The sequence below is a fragment of the Loxodonta africana genome, chromosome 10 (genome assembly GCF_030014295.1).
Source record: "Loxodonta africana isolate mLoxAfr1 chromosome 10, mLoxAfr1.hap2, whole genome shotgun sequence".
Lineage (NCBI taxonomy): Eukaryota > Metazoa > Chordata > Mammalia > Proboscidea > Elephantidae > Loxodonta > Loxodonta africana.
The window spans coordinates 70,495,078-70,510,516 of record NC_087351.1 but is presented as its reverse complement, the minus strand read 5'-3'; the positions used below and the strand labels follow the sequence as shown (position 1 = coordinate 70,510,516).

Here is a 15,439-nt window from a genome sequence, read left to right as displayed (position 1 = left end):
TTACGTGGAATAATAGCACCTACTGTGCAGGGTGCAGTGAAGACGAAATAATATCTATAAAGGGTTTAACAGAGCTTAAGTACTCAAAAACTAAGAGCTACTATTACCACTAAATGATTGTTATTATTACTATTACCATATATTAAACAGCTTGAAGTCCAATAAAAAAACACTGCAATAGTCTTGAAATAAGGTTTTGCTGTTAGTTACATATAGGACATGAGTTTTAAAAGGAGGTAGATACGAACCAAGTAAAAACCTTTTGAAGTCAAAGGTTGCCAAAATACAAGGCAGTTCGCTCTTCCTCCTACTCCTAAAACATGGACCCTCGACTTACGGTCATATCATTAAAAATCAATTACTGAGTACCTAAGGATACAATGCTGTTAGTTCAGAGAATTGATAAAATGAAAGCAACGTCAAAAGAAAAAACTGTTGAAGTGGGTAATTCAAATATCATTGACATTTAACTTTGGAAAGCATATTTCTCTTTTAAATACACATTTCTTCATTATTGCTGTATTTAACCAAATATGGAAAAACATTTCCAAAAAAATCCGTGGATTAAAAGCAGAGGGAAGCAATACAGAAGCTACCTGGTGGCAGTTTGGAATGAAGAATTCATTAATATGTTAAAAAAATCCAAAGTTGACTACATATGTATAACTATCTGCTTATAGCCTAATTCACTCTAAATTTAAAGCAAGCTTTCTAAAATATAAAGAATGTCAACATGGTATTGCTTAAAACCACAAAAATTCTCATTTCAAATTTTATGGATTTATCATCTATACATAATAACAAGCACTTTAAAAACAAATTACCTTAAACAGTCTTCAAGACACCCCTCAGTCAAGAGTCCAAGTGATTTTTCTAAAACCTCTTTATGTTTTCCAGTTAGTTTCCACAGTAATAAAGTGAAATTTTCCATTAAATTTTAATAAGGTCAACACTAAAAGTAGACAGTTCTGGAGCTTTCGATAGTGATTCAATCACAGCTATTGAAAATGATGAGTTATGCAACACTTATCATCCATGATATGTTCTATGAAATAGGATGTTACATGACTTGGATGTTGTGCAAACAACGTATTACATACAGGCAGTTTTCAGGTTATAAACACCCAACTTACACACCCCCCCCACCTACCTACCTGCTGGCCAATGCCCAAGAGCCCCGCCCAGAGCCATGTCCTCTGCCTCACCCGCCTGTATCCCACTGGACATATATGCAGTCAGACGTTGCCCGAATGGACATTACAGAGCACATGACTGTACTTGTAAAAGACAAATTCCTTTCATATTAGGAGGAGAGGTGGGGAGACACTAGGATGAGTTACACAGTTGATGAATTTCAGTGTCTGCAAAATGTGTGGATGGACTTATATCAACAGGCAACTGGAGTTAAAGATTTCAAAGACTGAAAGGTAGTTTTAAAGATATAGAATAAGTAGTCATCTGCATAGATATAATAATTACAGCAATGAGAATAGTGATCACCCAGAAAATAAAACAGACTGAGAAGAGCGATGATAAGAGAAATGTGGGGAAAGGAACAAGAAAGAAAAGTGGTTACAAAACAAACAAAGGAAAAAAGAGGGAGGTGTCAGAGAGATAAGTAGGAAGAAACCTTGAAAAGTCATGCAAGGTACAAGATGGTTTTCAAAAAAAGTCTAATATAACTCATCTAATTAATCTATAATTGGTAGAGTTGAGACTATACCTCACTACTCTTTGCACTATACCCAATACAATAATTAACTACAGTAATAAATGATTATTTTTAGTCACTTGTTTTTTTAAAGGTGGGAGAAGGAAATTCCATTTAATTAGATTTTTTTTTTAATGGTGGGGGCAGCTAAGGAGAGGGGCAGTGCTGAATTTTCAAGCACAAGGCCCTTTATGATATGTCAAGTTTAGGGTCCAAATGAGGTTTGCTGTCCCGTCACCTGGAATGGTCTGACCCAGACAGTGGTGTCAGGCTTCTGTGTGGAAAGGAGTAAAGAGGAAAGGAGGATTTAGATAGGTCTGAGCTGGGTTCGTCCATCCATTCACCCAAAAGATATCATTGAGTATCTACTATGTGCCAGGGACACTGTTCCAGATTCTGGAGAATACTGTAATGAACAAAACGAAAACCCTCCCACAGGCCTTACATTCTAGCTGGGGGTGGGGGAAGATGACAAGTAAGGAAGTAAGCATAAAGTATGTCAGAGGAGGTGATAAGTGCTATTAAGAAAAATAGGTAAGGGGTAAGAGGGATAGAGTGATGACAGACTTTGGGAAAGTTATTTCACTTCTCTAAACCCCCGTTTCCTTATCTGTAAAACAGAGCTAACAGTATCTACCCTCAGAGGTTTTGTAAGGATTAAACGAGATAATGGATATAAAATACTTTGCATAGTGCTGGCACATAAAAAACACTCAAAACAGGTTGGCTCTTATTCCTAGGTAACTGGAAAGGAACTATTCCAAGAGGCACTGACATTCAGGGCAGGCTGCAAAAGGTCGTATGATATAGGGAGAGGGATAAGAATGATTTATGAAATATAATAACAAAAACCAGCTCTGGAAAGCCTCCAGATAGTTATGCTATTTTTAACACTAGTGATTGTGCTTTAATCGTTATGTCAGTAAAATGCACCATCTTATCTAAACGTGTTTGTTAATTTATATATTGGGAAGTTCATTTATACAAGCTAAACAGTCACAGTCTCAGAACTTCGAAAGAGAATACTTTAGGCTAGCGTTGAGGTAAAAAGAAAAAGCACCACTTTTGAGACTGTTACCAGGCAAGAACGGCAATATTCATATCCACTTATGGTCCTCACAGAGTTAACTTTTTTAAAAGAAAAGACGTACCTTAATAAATCACCATTAAAGTAAGCATAAATCTTCCACCTATATTAAATGTAGTTTGATGCTTTTAAAGTTTGACTTTTATATTTCCACAGTAATGTCATTACTCTATGATGTCATTGTTTCAACAGCTGTTTTCGGGTTAAAAAAAAAAAAGATTATTTCTTGATTCCATGGGTTTACAGTATGATGTCATTTAATCTAGCACATATTTGAAGCTGGGGATCCCATAGAGTTAAACCATGCATTTGAAGCTTCCTAAGACATATTTTAATATACTTTTAGACATTTGAAATTGCAATTTTGTGTTTTTAAAGAGTTGAAATTCATGAAGAAATTTTATGTTTTCTGTTCTTTGATGTTGGATTTATAAGACTAAGAAACAGAAAAGTTAAAACTAATTTATTCTAAGTAATACAGGTAATGATATAAGATCTTCAATGTCCATTTAAGAAGCTGCTTTAACATATACATAGCATAGCTTTCTAAAAGCTTTTCAGGTTTAGATAATCCATTTCATCAGCAGGTTTTAGATTCTAACTCTAATCCTAAAACACATGGTAACCCATTATTATATCTCTGTTATTTGCAAACTAAGAGGAATCCAAACAAAGCATTGTGTCCTAAAACAACATGAGACAAGCAGAGAAATGAAAAAGTTTCCTTGGTAGCTGCACAGAGGTGCACACCATCTCAAACTTGTCACTGCATGTGGTAGAAGCCATTATATGAATTTATGGCATTAGTCTGTAAGATGAGAATAGATGGTGGGACAACTTTTAATTGCCTCAATTTGGACATTTCCACCTGGGAAAAAAGATTTTTTTAAAAAATAAATTGTGCATTTAAAAATATAATTAAAAAAGAACAAGTCTAATAACATTTATTAAGTACATGAAGGATCCCAACCTGAAATATATGGGCAGGTGTCAGAGATTGGTGAATACTCTGAAACTCTATACAAATTATTTTTGTATATGTGTAATTTGGGAGGGAGGTGGGAAGTCGTAGCTATCGGTGTCTTAAAAGGTTTGTGGCTCCCAAATATTTAAGAATCATTGACTTAGTCCAGGCTCATGTGCAAGTGAATCACATTCTCTGATTTAACCTGCAGTAGTGGTGAAATATGAAGAGTTCCTCTCACGTAAACTGTGAACACCTTATTCTCCGAAAGCAACTCTACTCCAGATCTGACAAATTGCACTGTAATTACTCGTTTATGTGTCTGCCTCTTCTGCTGAACAATATATTCCCTGTCATGGATTGAACTGTGTCTCGCCAAAATACGTGTCATCTTGGTTAGGCCACGATTCCCAGTATTGTGTGGCTGTTCTCCATTTTGTGATTGTAATTTTATGTTAAAGAAGATTAGGGTAGGATTGTAATACCCTTACTAAGGTCTGATCCAATGTAAAGGGAGTTTCCCCGGAGTGTGGCCTGAATCACCTTTTATCTTACAAGAGATAAATGGAAATGGAAGCAGTGAGTGGGAACCTCATACCACCAAGAAAGCAGTGCTGGGAGTCGAGCACGTTCTTTGGACCTCAGGTTTCTGTGTGGAGAAGCTCCCAGACCAAGGGAAAACCGATGACAAGGACCTTCCTCCAGAGCCAACAGAGAGAGCCTTCCCCTGGAGCTGATACCCTGAATTCAGATGTCTAGCCTACTGGACTGCGAGAGAATAAACTTCTCTTTGTTAAAGCCATCCACTTGTTGTATTTCTGTTATAGCAGCACTAGATGACTAAGACATTCCCTAAGAGCATAGATTAGGTCTTTGTCTTCCCAGTGACTAGCAGAGTAGGAACACAGTAAGTACCTGTGACCAAAGGCATGTTTCTGTTAAACCAGTGGCCACTAATAGGAGTTCCATTTGTGAGTTCTTCTTTAGATCAACAGAGCAGAGAACATATAAGTTTGACTTCATCAGCACAATACTAACCAACTGAACCAACTGGCTTGGAGCCCTACATCATCATGATATGTATACATAAAGTTTTTCATATTAAAATTTTTTATGCAACATCTATAACTAGGCTGCCACTATGAACATAGGCGTAACAATGCAATGGCTAAAAAATAACCTGACTGAGACTATCTCTCATCAGGGAGTACACACCCGTAAGGCAACCTTACATAAATGACCACTGTTGTAATGTTTTAGGCTTAGTTCAAATGTCACCTTCTCTCAAGCCTTCTTCCTAATAATCTTCATTGACAAAATTAATTTCTTCCTCATTTGTGCACTCAAGCTTTTTAGACATCCACATTTCTAGCAGCACATATCATTTTGTATTATTATCATTTGTTTGGGGGTCTGTTGTTCCCATTAAATATGTGCTCTGCTAAGACAGCCAAAAAAACCAAACCCGTTGCCATTAAGTCATTTAAGCGACACTGTGGGACACAGTAGAACCGCCCTATAGGGTTTACAAGGCTGTAATCTTTAAGGAAGCAGATCATCACATCTTTCTCCCATGGAGCGGAGCAGATGGTGGGTCTGAACCACCAATCTTTCGGTTAGCAGCTGAGCCCTTAGCCACTGTACCACCAGGGCTCCTGCTATGCCAGCAACTGTGTCTTATTTACCTCTGTATCCAACAAAGCTGTAGCATAATTCTGGGAACAGAGTGGGCACTGAATTAATGCTGAACCAAATTGATTTGTTTCTACCTAGAGAGTCTGTGGTTCCTCATGGCTAACAGCGTGCTTAGATTTAAGCCGACCAGATCCTGTCTTTAAAATCAGCCCTGGGTTCAGCAATGCAGTTGTTTCCCAGCTGCCTATGAAAATGTTGTAATATTTCAGCTGTGTTTTATTGAGTTCTTGAAGCATTTTTCCCGTCTACCCTGGGCTCATCTAGTCTTGCAACAATTCCTTGTATAAGCAGCTGCTAAGCTATCCTACTGTAGTCAGTTCTCCTTACATACTTAACCCAGCTCTGCAGATTTTGCAACATCATATCTTTAGTGCTTGATAACAAGTACTACAAGTCTAGATGAATAAGGTGCCTGGTCATTTGATGTTAAGGATAGAATATAATATTTTACTTGATTTTGCTTTCCAGAATTAAAAAAAAAAAAAAAAAATTTCCAGAATTAGTCACTATTAAATATTTCTTTCCTTTCTTTCATGTTTAAAAAGGGTGGTTTAAAATAGTCTCAGCCCAAAATATGTTTTAGACATATAAACCCCATTACATTTTTTAAATTTACTGTTGTTCCTATTTTTTAAAATGAGTTGATAAATGTTCTAAAATTTATAATTTAAGATTAAAATGAAGCAGTTCCTATAGGAAGAATAAATGTACCAAACCAATCCAACCAAACCTACTGCCGTAAAGTTGATTCTGACTCACAGTGAGCTTACAGGACAGAGTAGAACTGCCCCATAGGGTTTCTAAGGCTACAAATCTTTACAGAAGTAGGCTGCCACATCTTTCTCCTATGAAATGGCTGGTGGGTTTGAATTGCTGACCTTTCGGCTAGCAGCCGAGCGCTTTAACCACTGTACCACCAGGGCTCCTATAAATTTACCAGCACCTGTAAAAACAACTCCAATTCTTTTTCTTTTAAAAAGCAATAGCGAATGTCAAAGACTTGTTTCTTCTTATGCCAGATTCCAGCTGCTTCACTTTGTTTAAAACTGACTTCAAAGTTTAAACACTGTCCTGTCCCAACAAATAACCTCCCCCAGATGGAATTATCTCGAGTACTATCCTCAGTGTTCTGAATACCACACCTGCAGCTTTTTAATTCAACATTTTATAAACTTTCCAAAGGGAAATGATAGTTTTTTTTTTTCTTTCTGTCCCCTAGCTTTTACCTTTAAAAAAAAAAAAGAGAGTTTAATTTCACGCACAAAGAGAGTTCTATAGCTGGGGTGAGTTTATAGATATCTTAGAAGAGTAAAAATATTAGAGTTAGTCTCTCTACTATGCTGATTATTATCAGAGAAAGAAATGACAAGGAAATGAAAAAAGCTGTATAGTTCCAGGTTCAAGAACTTTTAAAGTTAAAAACTTACCTGAAAATACAGACGCGAGATATAGATTGGGCTCAATTTGTATCCGATCCATATCACCTGGTGAAGCTACATTTAAAAAAAAAATTTCACAAGAAAATCAGTTTAGCATAGAAATAATCATGATTCATTCCTATTCACCAAAAACAAAACAAAGCAAAACCACAAACTAAATGCACTTCCAGTTACTCCATAAAACCAGGTAAAAGGAAGCCTAATCTAGTGGCCTGAATGTAAAGATGGAAATTAAACAGCTGAATTTTAATGACTGTCAATAGGAGAATAGTTTACCTAATGGATTACTATCTTTATGCATCAAACATGAGGGAAAGGCGGAAGCAAAGGATCATGAGAGAATTTGCTATTTGTACGAACTAAAAAACTCACAGACCATTTTCTTCCAAGGTTAAAAATTTTCACAGATTCTCTCACTTAAGGATCTAATCATTACAAAAAAGTTTCGAATCTCCCTTCTCCCTAGGCCAGTCTATGGGCATACTGCCCAACACAATCTATCTGAAACAACCAATAAAGTTGTCAGGGAACACAGAGTCCGAGTTGCAATATACCTCTAAACCAAAGCCAAATTTTAACTTAAAGTGAATAAGAGAAAACCTTCCTAAGGTTAGAGAATTAAGAAGCAGAGAAAAGTTAAACAACTGAAGAGAGAAACTTGCAGCACATGTAGCTCTCAGGTCCACAAGATGTTCTCGGTGTGTTGATGGCATGCTGGGAACCTATACTGAGTGCTCTGAAATCAGTAACTCTCAATAGCTGCTGTTTGAAACGAATTCTTGGGGCAGAATGATATGGAAAAAATTATAATATGGTATAATATTTCTTTTATGATTTTTTCTCTAAAATAAAAAAAAGTCATTTCTCAAGCTTTATTTATTTCAAAATAATTTCAGGTGGAATTCAGAAGAAGTAGAAACTAAATAAAATTACAAGCACTACATAGTTCATTAAATGCCAATATGTTTTCAGTGGTGACAAACATTAAGCTAAACTAGTCTAATTATACTGCAGAAAACATTTTAAAAATTTAAAATATGTTAAAAATGAAACACAAGACAGGTTAACCAAAAAAAAAAAAAAAAAAGAAAGAAAGCTTAAAGAACATAGTTTTAGGAGAGAATGTATTTATTTATAAGGGTCAGATTGTGGACAAACACAAGTTACTTGTATGTCTGATAATCTGCACATAGACCAAAATTGAACATTTGACTCTGATATAGTTTCAAAAAAATCTTTAAATGCTTTAGAAGTGGTGGTTGTTGCTGAATAGATTCTAACTCATGGTTACCTCACGTGTAACAGAGTAGAACTGCTCCACAGGGTTTTCAAGGCTGAGACCTTTAGAAAGCAGATCACTTGGCATGTCTTCCCAGGTGTCTCTGGGTAGGTTCTAACGCCCAGCCTTGTGGCTAGCAGTTGAATGCTTAACCGTCTGCACTCTTTAAAAATGCTTACTATGATGTTAACTATTGCATGTTATGCTCACTTCCTCTGCCTCTAAGTTTTCCAGAGTTTCAGAGGGAGAGGAGTTACTGCTTGGTCACTCCTGCTTATTAGAGATAGTCTTTGAGATTCCACCAAGCACATATAGTACAAACATAGAAACAAACATACCAGTCCATTGATGAACCACTTGTAACAAGCAAAATTAAGTGACAGTCTTTTCTGAAATGTTTATCTGGAACTTCTCCGTCGTGTTATGGTAAGAGATAAGCTACATCACCCCCTTTCATCCTAAATAAAACTGGGTACAAACTAAGAAAACCTACCTTAGGTCTAGCTGGGGCTCAATCATAAAAAAATTTTAAGTACCTTATCTGTGTCCAACACTATTATGCTAGGTGTTGTGCAGACTACAAAGAAGAATAAAACATTGTTTCCATTCTCTTTAATTGGAAAGACAAAACTAACAGAGGCAATTGGCAGAAGTAAGCAAATCTTCCAATTAACACTTCTGCTGCACCTAAAATATGAGAGATTTTAAAGGCCAAGAACTAATTGAGCTTTCTAACTTTCAATATTATACTCCTATCTACCAGTGTTTCTATTTGCCCAGCTCAAATTCTCTTTTCATTCTTGGTTATTTTTATTTTCTTGTTCCAGAGCCCTGGTGGTGCAGTGGTTAAAAGCTATGGCTGCTATCCAGAAGATCAACAGTTCAAATCCACCAGCCGCTCCTTGGAAACTTTATGATGTGGTTCTCCTCTGTCCTGTAGGGTCACTATGAGTCTGAACTGACTCGATGGCAACAGGTTTGGTTTCTTTTTGTTTTTGGTTCTTCTTGTTCTATTGGTTTCTTTTTAATTCTCCTTAAGGTGATATATGGAAACCCTGGTGGCGTAGTGGTGAAGAGCTATGGCTGCTAACCAAAAGGTCGGCAGTTTGAATCCACCAGGTGCTCCTTGGAAACCCTATGGGGCAGTTCTGCTCCGTCCTATAAGGTTACTATGAGTCGGGATTGACTTGATGGCAACAGATTTTTTTTTTTTGAGGTAATATGTATTGTACCTGGATGGCTTTGGAGAAAGGAGCTATGAAATATTTTTTAAACCAGTCATTCTCAACAGACGGTTGGAGTGGGGAGAAGTCTGAATCACTTTCAGGCTTTTACAAACTAACAAGGCCTCCTTCTGTACTTACAGGCCTAACCTCCAGTGGGGTGTATCCCCAAAGGGAATCACTGCTACAGTGAAACACTTCCAAGTTAATAACTAACCTAAATGTTAATTTTATACACTCCGTTTTCTTTGCAAAACAAAAAAAGAACTACTTCTCTAATACTCTTTGCTTAATAAAACACCCTTTTGTGAAACTTTCAAAAGCAACAGCTTATTCCTGCTTTATTAAAAAAACAAGTTTTGGAAGGGGGGCCAAGACGGCAGAATAGTAAGATGGTTCCTGTGATTGCTCTTATAACAAAGACTCAAAAAAATAAGTGAATCAATTACATATGACAATCTAGGAGCCCTGATCATCTAAGACAAAGTTGAGGAGTCACACTGAGGGGCGGGGGAGGGAGAGACAGTTCAGAAACTGTGAAGAAGTGCCAGTCTTGAGGTAGCCAGCAACCTGCAGGCTGGGTCAGCTGGTGGATGCAGGCTGAGGCAAGCAGTAGCACCTGGAAGCATTTCAACATGTTGGGAGAGACCCGATGGCGAAGAGTCTGTACAAGCCTCCAGAGCTAGGAGGAGGCAGTGTTGGATCTGCAAAAGTTAAGTGCAAGCGTCTAACCTACCACACGGGATCAAAATACCCCTCCCCCTCAGGGACTTTCACAGCAGAGAAATGACACATTCCACTTACCCACCCCCCTCCCTGCTTTGCTCCAATACCAGTCCGGCACTATTCAACAATCGCCACGATCCCTCAGCCAGAAATAAGGGCTATCACACCCAAACCAGTCTCACGCTTTAGGGGGAAAAAAAAAAAAACGCCAAGTCCCTTAAGCTGGGAACTCGAGGCAGGCACTGCTCCTTTGCCTACGCACTGGCATAAGGGGTCCATGGACTTTGAATGTGCTTCACTCCTGCCTACACCTGTGTGGGCCAATTCAACATCGTAGGCCCTCGTTAGCATAGAACAACAGGATATACACCTGAAGCCTATTTTCAACTGTAGCAGCCAAGGGAAAGTTGCAGACCCGGACATTTGGACACTGCCCTGCCCATTAAGCAGGGTCCTCACTCACCCACATCAGGGGCCTGAGGACTGGCAGTTTTACCCACTCCACCTAGCCACCCAAGACAGGGGTCCGAAAATAAGTGCTGCCTCTCAGTCCTTACAGTCAACAGCACTGGGTGCCCAAAGTCCAGATGCAAAACCTACCCACCTACCCATTCTAGGGGACAGGGACATGCTTTCCACCTAGGCACTCAGGGGCAGCTGTTAGCCCCTACCTTGCTCAGCACATACCCCTGACTGCAGCCAGATACCTGTGCCTGCTCCAATCACCCCTACATAGCCCTGCCCGTCTATGACTGTAGATGACAGTCAGTACCACACACTCAGTGAACAACAACCTGGACACCTGAGCTGAATCCACACAAGTAAACAGACTCCTGGGCTCATACACCTAGTAGCAGCTCTAACCACCTGGTGACAGGACATGAGAGCATCAAAGATGCCAAGAGCCAAAGTAGCTCACACACCCAGCCTACCTGGGCAGACCAAAACAAAACGCAAGGATAAATAAATATAATACTTTATTGATGGCTCAGCGACAACAATCAATAACAAATCACATAAAGAAGTAGGTCAAGACAGTTCTGGCAGGTGACCAAAACAGAGAAATAGGAAACCTTTGGAGGAAGAGAAGGCTGTGGAATTACCCGAGTTAGGATTCAAAAGATTAATATGCAGAACTCTTCAAGAGATCAGGCAAAACTCAGACCAAGCCAAGGAACACACAGACAAAGCAATAGAGAAATTCAGGAAAACAATACAAGAACAGAATGACAAATTTAGCAGGCTGCTAGAAACCCACAGGAAGACAGCAAATGGAAATCTAAAAGATTAACAATAAGATTTCAGAATTAGACAACTCAATAGCAGGTCCTAGGAGCAGAACTGCAAGTCAGAATTAGTGAGACTGAAGATAAAGCAACTGACACCAACTTATTTGAGGAAAAATCTGATAAAAGAATTAAAAAAAATGAAGAAACTCTAAGAATTATGCAGGACACTATCAAGAGGAAAAACCTACAAGTGATTAAGGTACCAGGACAGGGGAGAATAACAGAAGATAGAGAGAGAACTGTTGAAGATTTTGCTGGCAGAAAACTTCCTTGATACTGTGAAAGATAAGAAGATATCTATCCAAGAAGCTCACTGAATCTCACACAGGGCAGATTCCCAAAAACAGTTACCAAGACATTATAATCAAGCTTGTCAAAACCAAAGATAAAGATAGAATTTTAAGAGTGGTTAGGGATAAATGAAAAGCCACCTACAAAGGAGAGTCAGTAAGACTAAATTCTGACTATTCAGCAGAAACCAGGCAGGCAAGAAGGCAATGGGATGACATAAAGCCTTGAAGGGAAAAAAACTGCCAGCCAAGAATTACATACCCAGCAAAACTGTCTCTCAAATATGATGGCAAAATTAGGGCATTTCCAGATAAACAGAAGTTAAGGGAATTTGTAAAAACCAAACCAAAATTGCAAAAAATATTAAAGGGAGTCTTTTGGCTAGAGAACGCAACAATATCAGACAACAACCCAAGATTAGAACACAGGGCAGAACAACCAGATATCAACCCAGATATGGAAGTTGCAAAAATAAGTCAAAGCTAAAGGACTGAAAGTAGGGAAACAGAGATGTCAATATGTAAAAGATGACGTTAAAACAAAAATGGGGGACAAAATAGTGTAGTCATAGAACTTTCATATGGAGAGGTAGTTAAGCTGATATCAAGAAATAAAAGATCAGTTTAAACTTAGAAAAATGGAGGTAAATTTTAAGGTAACCACAAAGGAAACTAACAAATCTACTCATCAAAATAAAAAAGAAGAAAAACATAAAGACTCAGCAAACACAAAATCAACAATAATGAAAAAGATGAAAAGAAAATACATAAAGAAAAACCACTCGGCACAGAAAACTTAAGTGGAACAAAGAAACCGTCAACACCACAATAAAATACATTGAAATGACAGCAGCAAACTCATACCTATCAATAATTACACTGAATTTAAGTAGACAAAATACACCAATAAAGAGACAGAGAGTGCCAGAATGGATAAAAAAAACATGATCTGTCTATATGCTCCCTACAAGACACACACCTTAGATTCAAAGACACAAGCTAAAACTCAAAGGATGGAAAAAAATATTATCAACCAAACAAAAACCAAAAAAGAGCAGGAGTGGCAATATTAATCAATGAGAAAACAGACTTTAAAGCAAAATTCATTGCAAAGGATAAGAAAGGACATTATATAGTGATTAAAGGATCACTACAATAGGAGGACATAACCATAATAAATATAAACACAGCCACCGACAGTGTTCCAAAATACGTGAAACAAACTCTAACAGCATTGAAAAAAGAAATAGACAGCTCCACCTTAATAGTAGGAGACTTCAACACACCACTTTCAGGGAAGAATAGAACATCTAGAAAGAAACTCAGTAAAGACATGGAAGATCTAAATGCCACAATCAACCAATTTGACCTCATGTACATATATAGAACTCTCCACCCAACAGCAGCCAAATATACACTCTTTTCCAACACACAGGGAACATTCTCCAGAAACAGACCACATATTAGGCCTCAAAGCAAGGCTTAACAGAATCCAAAACATCAAAATATTACAAAGCATCTTTCCTGACTATAAAGCCATGAAAGTAGAAATCAATAACAGAAAAAGCAAGGAAAACAAAATCAAATACATGGAAATTGAACAACACCTTGTCCAAAAGCTACTGGGTTATAGAAGAAATCAAGGACGGAATAAAGAAATTCATGGAATCAAATAAGAATGAAAACACATCCTACCAGAACCTTTGGGACGCAGCAAAAGCAGTGCTCAGAGGTCAGTTTACAGCAATAAATGCACACATCCAAAAAGAAGAAAGGGTTAAAATCAAAACATCAGCCCTACAACTCAAACCAATAGAAAGAGAACAGCAAAAGAAGCCCTCAGGCACCAGAAGAAAGTAAATAATAAAGAGCAGAAATAAATGAAATAGAGAATAGAAAAACAATTGAAAGACTCGACAAGAATGAAAGTTGGTTCTTTGAAAAGATCAACAAAATCAATAAAACACTGGCCAAATTGACAAAAGAAAAATAGAAGAAACAAACAGCCCAAAAAAGAAATGTGATGGGCGATATCACAACAGACCCAACTGAAATAAAAAGGACCATAACAGAATACTATCAAAAACTGTACTCCAACAAATTTGAAAACCTAGAGGAAATGGACCAATTTCTAGAAACATACTACCTACCTAAACTAACACAAACTGAGGTAGAAAAACTAAATAAACCTGTAACAAAAGAAGAGATTGAAGAGGTAATTAAAAAACTCCCAAGAACAAGAAAAAAAGCCCTGGCCCTGGTGGCTTCACTGGAGAATTCTACCGAACTTCCAGAGGAGCGTTAACAGCAGTATTACTAAAGGTATTTTGGAGCACAGAAAAGGAAGGAATATTCCCAAACTCATTCAGTAAAGCCACCATAACCCTGATACCAAAGCCAGATAAAGACACCACAAAGAAAACCACAGACCAATATCTCTCATGAACATATACATAAAAATCCTCAACCAAATTCTGGCCAATAGAATTCAACAACTTATCAAAAAAATAATTCATCAAGACCAACTGAGATTCATACCATGTATGCAGGGATGGTTCAACATTACAAAAACAATCAATGTAATCCATCGCATAAAATAAAACAAAAGAACCACATGATCTTTCCAACTGATGTACAAAAGGCATTTGACAAAGTCCAACCCCCACTCCTGATGAAAACTCTCAGCAAAACAGGAATAGAGGGGAAATTCCTTGACACAACAAAGGGCATCTACACAAAGCCAAGAGCCAACATCATCCTAAATGGAGAGAGTCTAGAAGTATTCCCCTTGAGAATGGGAACCAGAAAAGGATGCCCTTTATCACCATTCTTATTCAACATTGTGCCGGAGGTCCAAGCAGACAAAGAAATAAAGGGCATCCAAATTGGTAAGGAAGAAGTAAAAGTATCCCTGTTCAAAGACGGTATGATCTTATACACAGAAAACCCCCAAAGAATCCACAAGAAAGCTACTAGAACTAATAGAAGATTTCAGCAAAGTATCAGAATACAAAATAAACATACAAAAATCAGTTTGATTCTTCTACACCAGAAAAGAGAACTTCGAAAAGGAAATCAAACCAATACCATTTACGATAGCTCCCAAGAAGTAAAATACTTAGGAGTAAACCTAAACAGAGACATAAAAGACCTGTACAAAGAAAACTACAAGACACTACTGCAAGAAACCAAAAGAGACCTATGTAAGTGGAAAAACATACCATGCTCATGGATAGGAAGACTCAGCATTGTGAAAATGTCAATTCTACCCAAAGCAATCTACAGATACAATGCAATTCCAATCCAAATTCTGACAGCATTTTTTAATGAGATGGGGAAACAAATCACCAACTTCATATGGAAAGGGAAGAGACCCCAGATAAGTAAAGCTTCTAAAGAAGAAGAAGAACAAAGTGGGAGGCCTCATGCTACATGAAACTGTTATACTGCCACGGTAGTCAAAACAGCCTGGTACTGGTACAACAACAAATACATAGACCAGTGGGACAGAACTGAGAACCCAGATGTAAATTCATACACCCATGAGCAGCTGATATTTGACAAAGGCCCAAAGTCTATTAAATGAAGAAAAGACAGTCCCTTTAACAAATGGTGCTGGCATAACTGGATTTCCATCTGCAAAAAGATGAAACAAGACCTGTACCTCACACCATACACAAAAACTAACTCAAAATGGATCAAAGACCTAAATATAAAATCTAAAATGATAAAGACA

The 15,439-nt window shown here is 37.7% G+C and overlaps 1 protein-coding gene across 14 annotated transcripts in view; it reads right to left on the bottom strand.

Annotated features, from left to right (window-relative positions):
* Positions 1 to 15,439, bottom strand: part of KIAA0586 (KIAA0586 ortholog) — a 148,049-nt gene that overhangs the window by 11,239 nt on the left and 121,371 nt on the right. For 12 of the 14 annotated variants that reach the window (XR_775651.3, XM_064292538.1, XM_023546210.2 and 9 more), the window contains one exon: positions 6,885 to 6,950. Coding sequence is in view for 11 of the 14 variants with exons in the window: in XM_064292538.1 (XP_064148608.1) it covers positions 6,885 to 6,950 (66 nt within the window). In the remaining 3 variants the exon portion in view is untranslated. Of the gene's footprint in view, positions 1 to 2,862; positions 2,991 to 6,884; positions 6,951 to 15,439 lie in introns of all 14 variants that reach the window. The other 2 variants (XR_010323169.1, XR_010323167.1) reach the window with 1 other exon arrangement.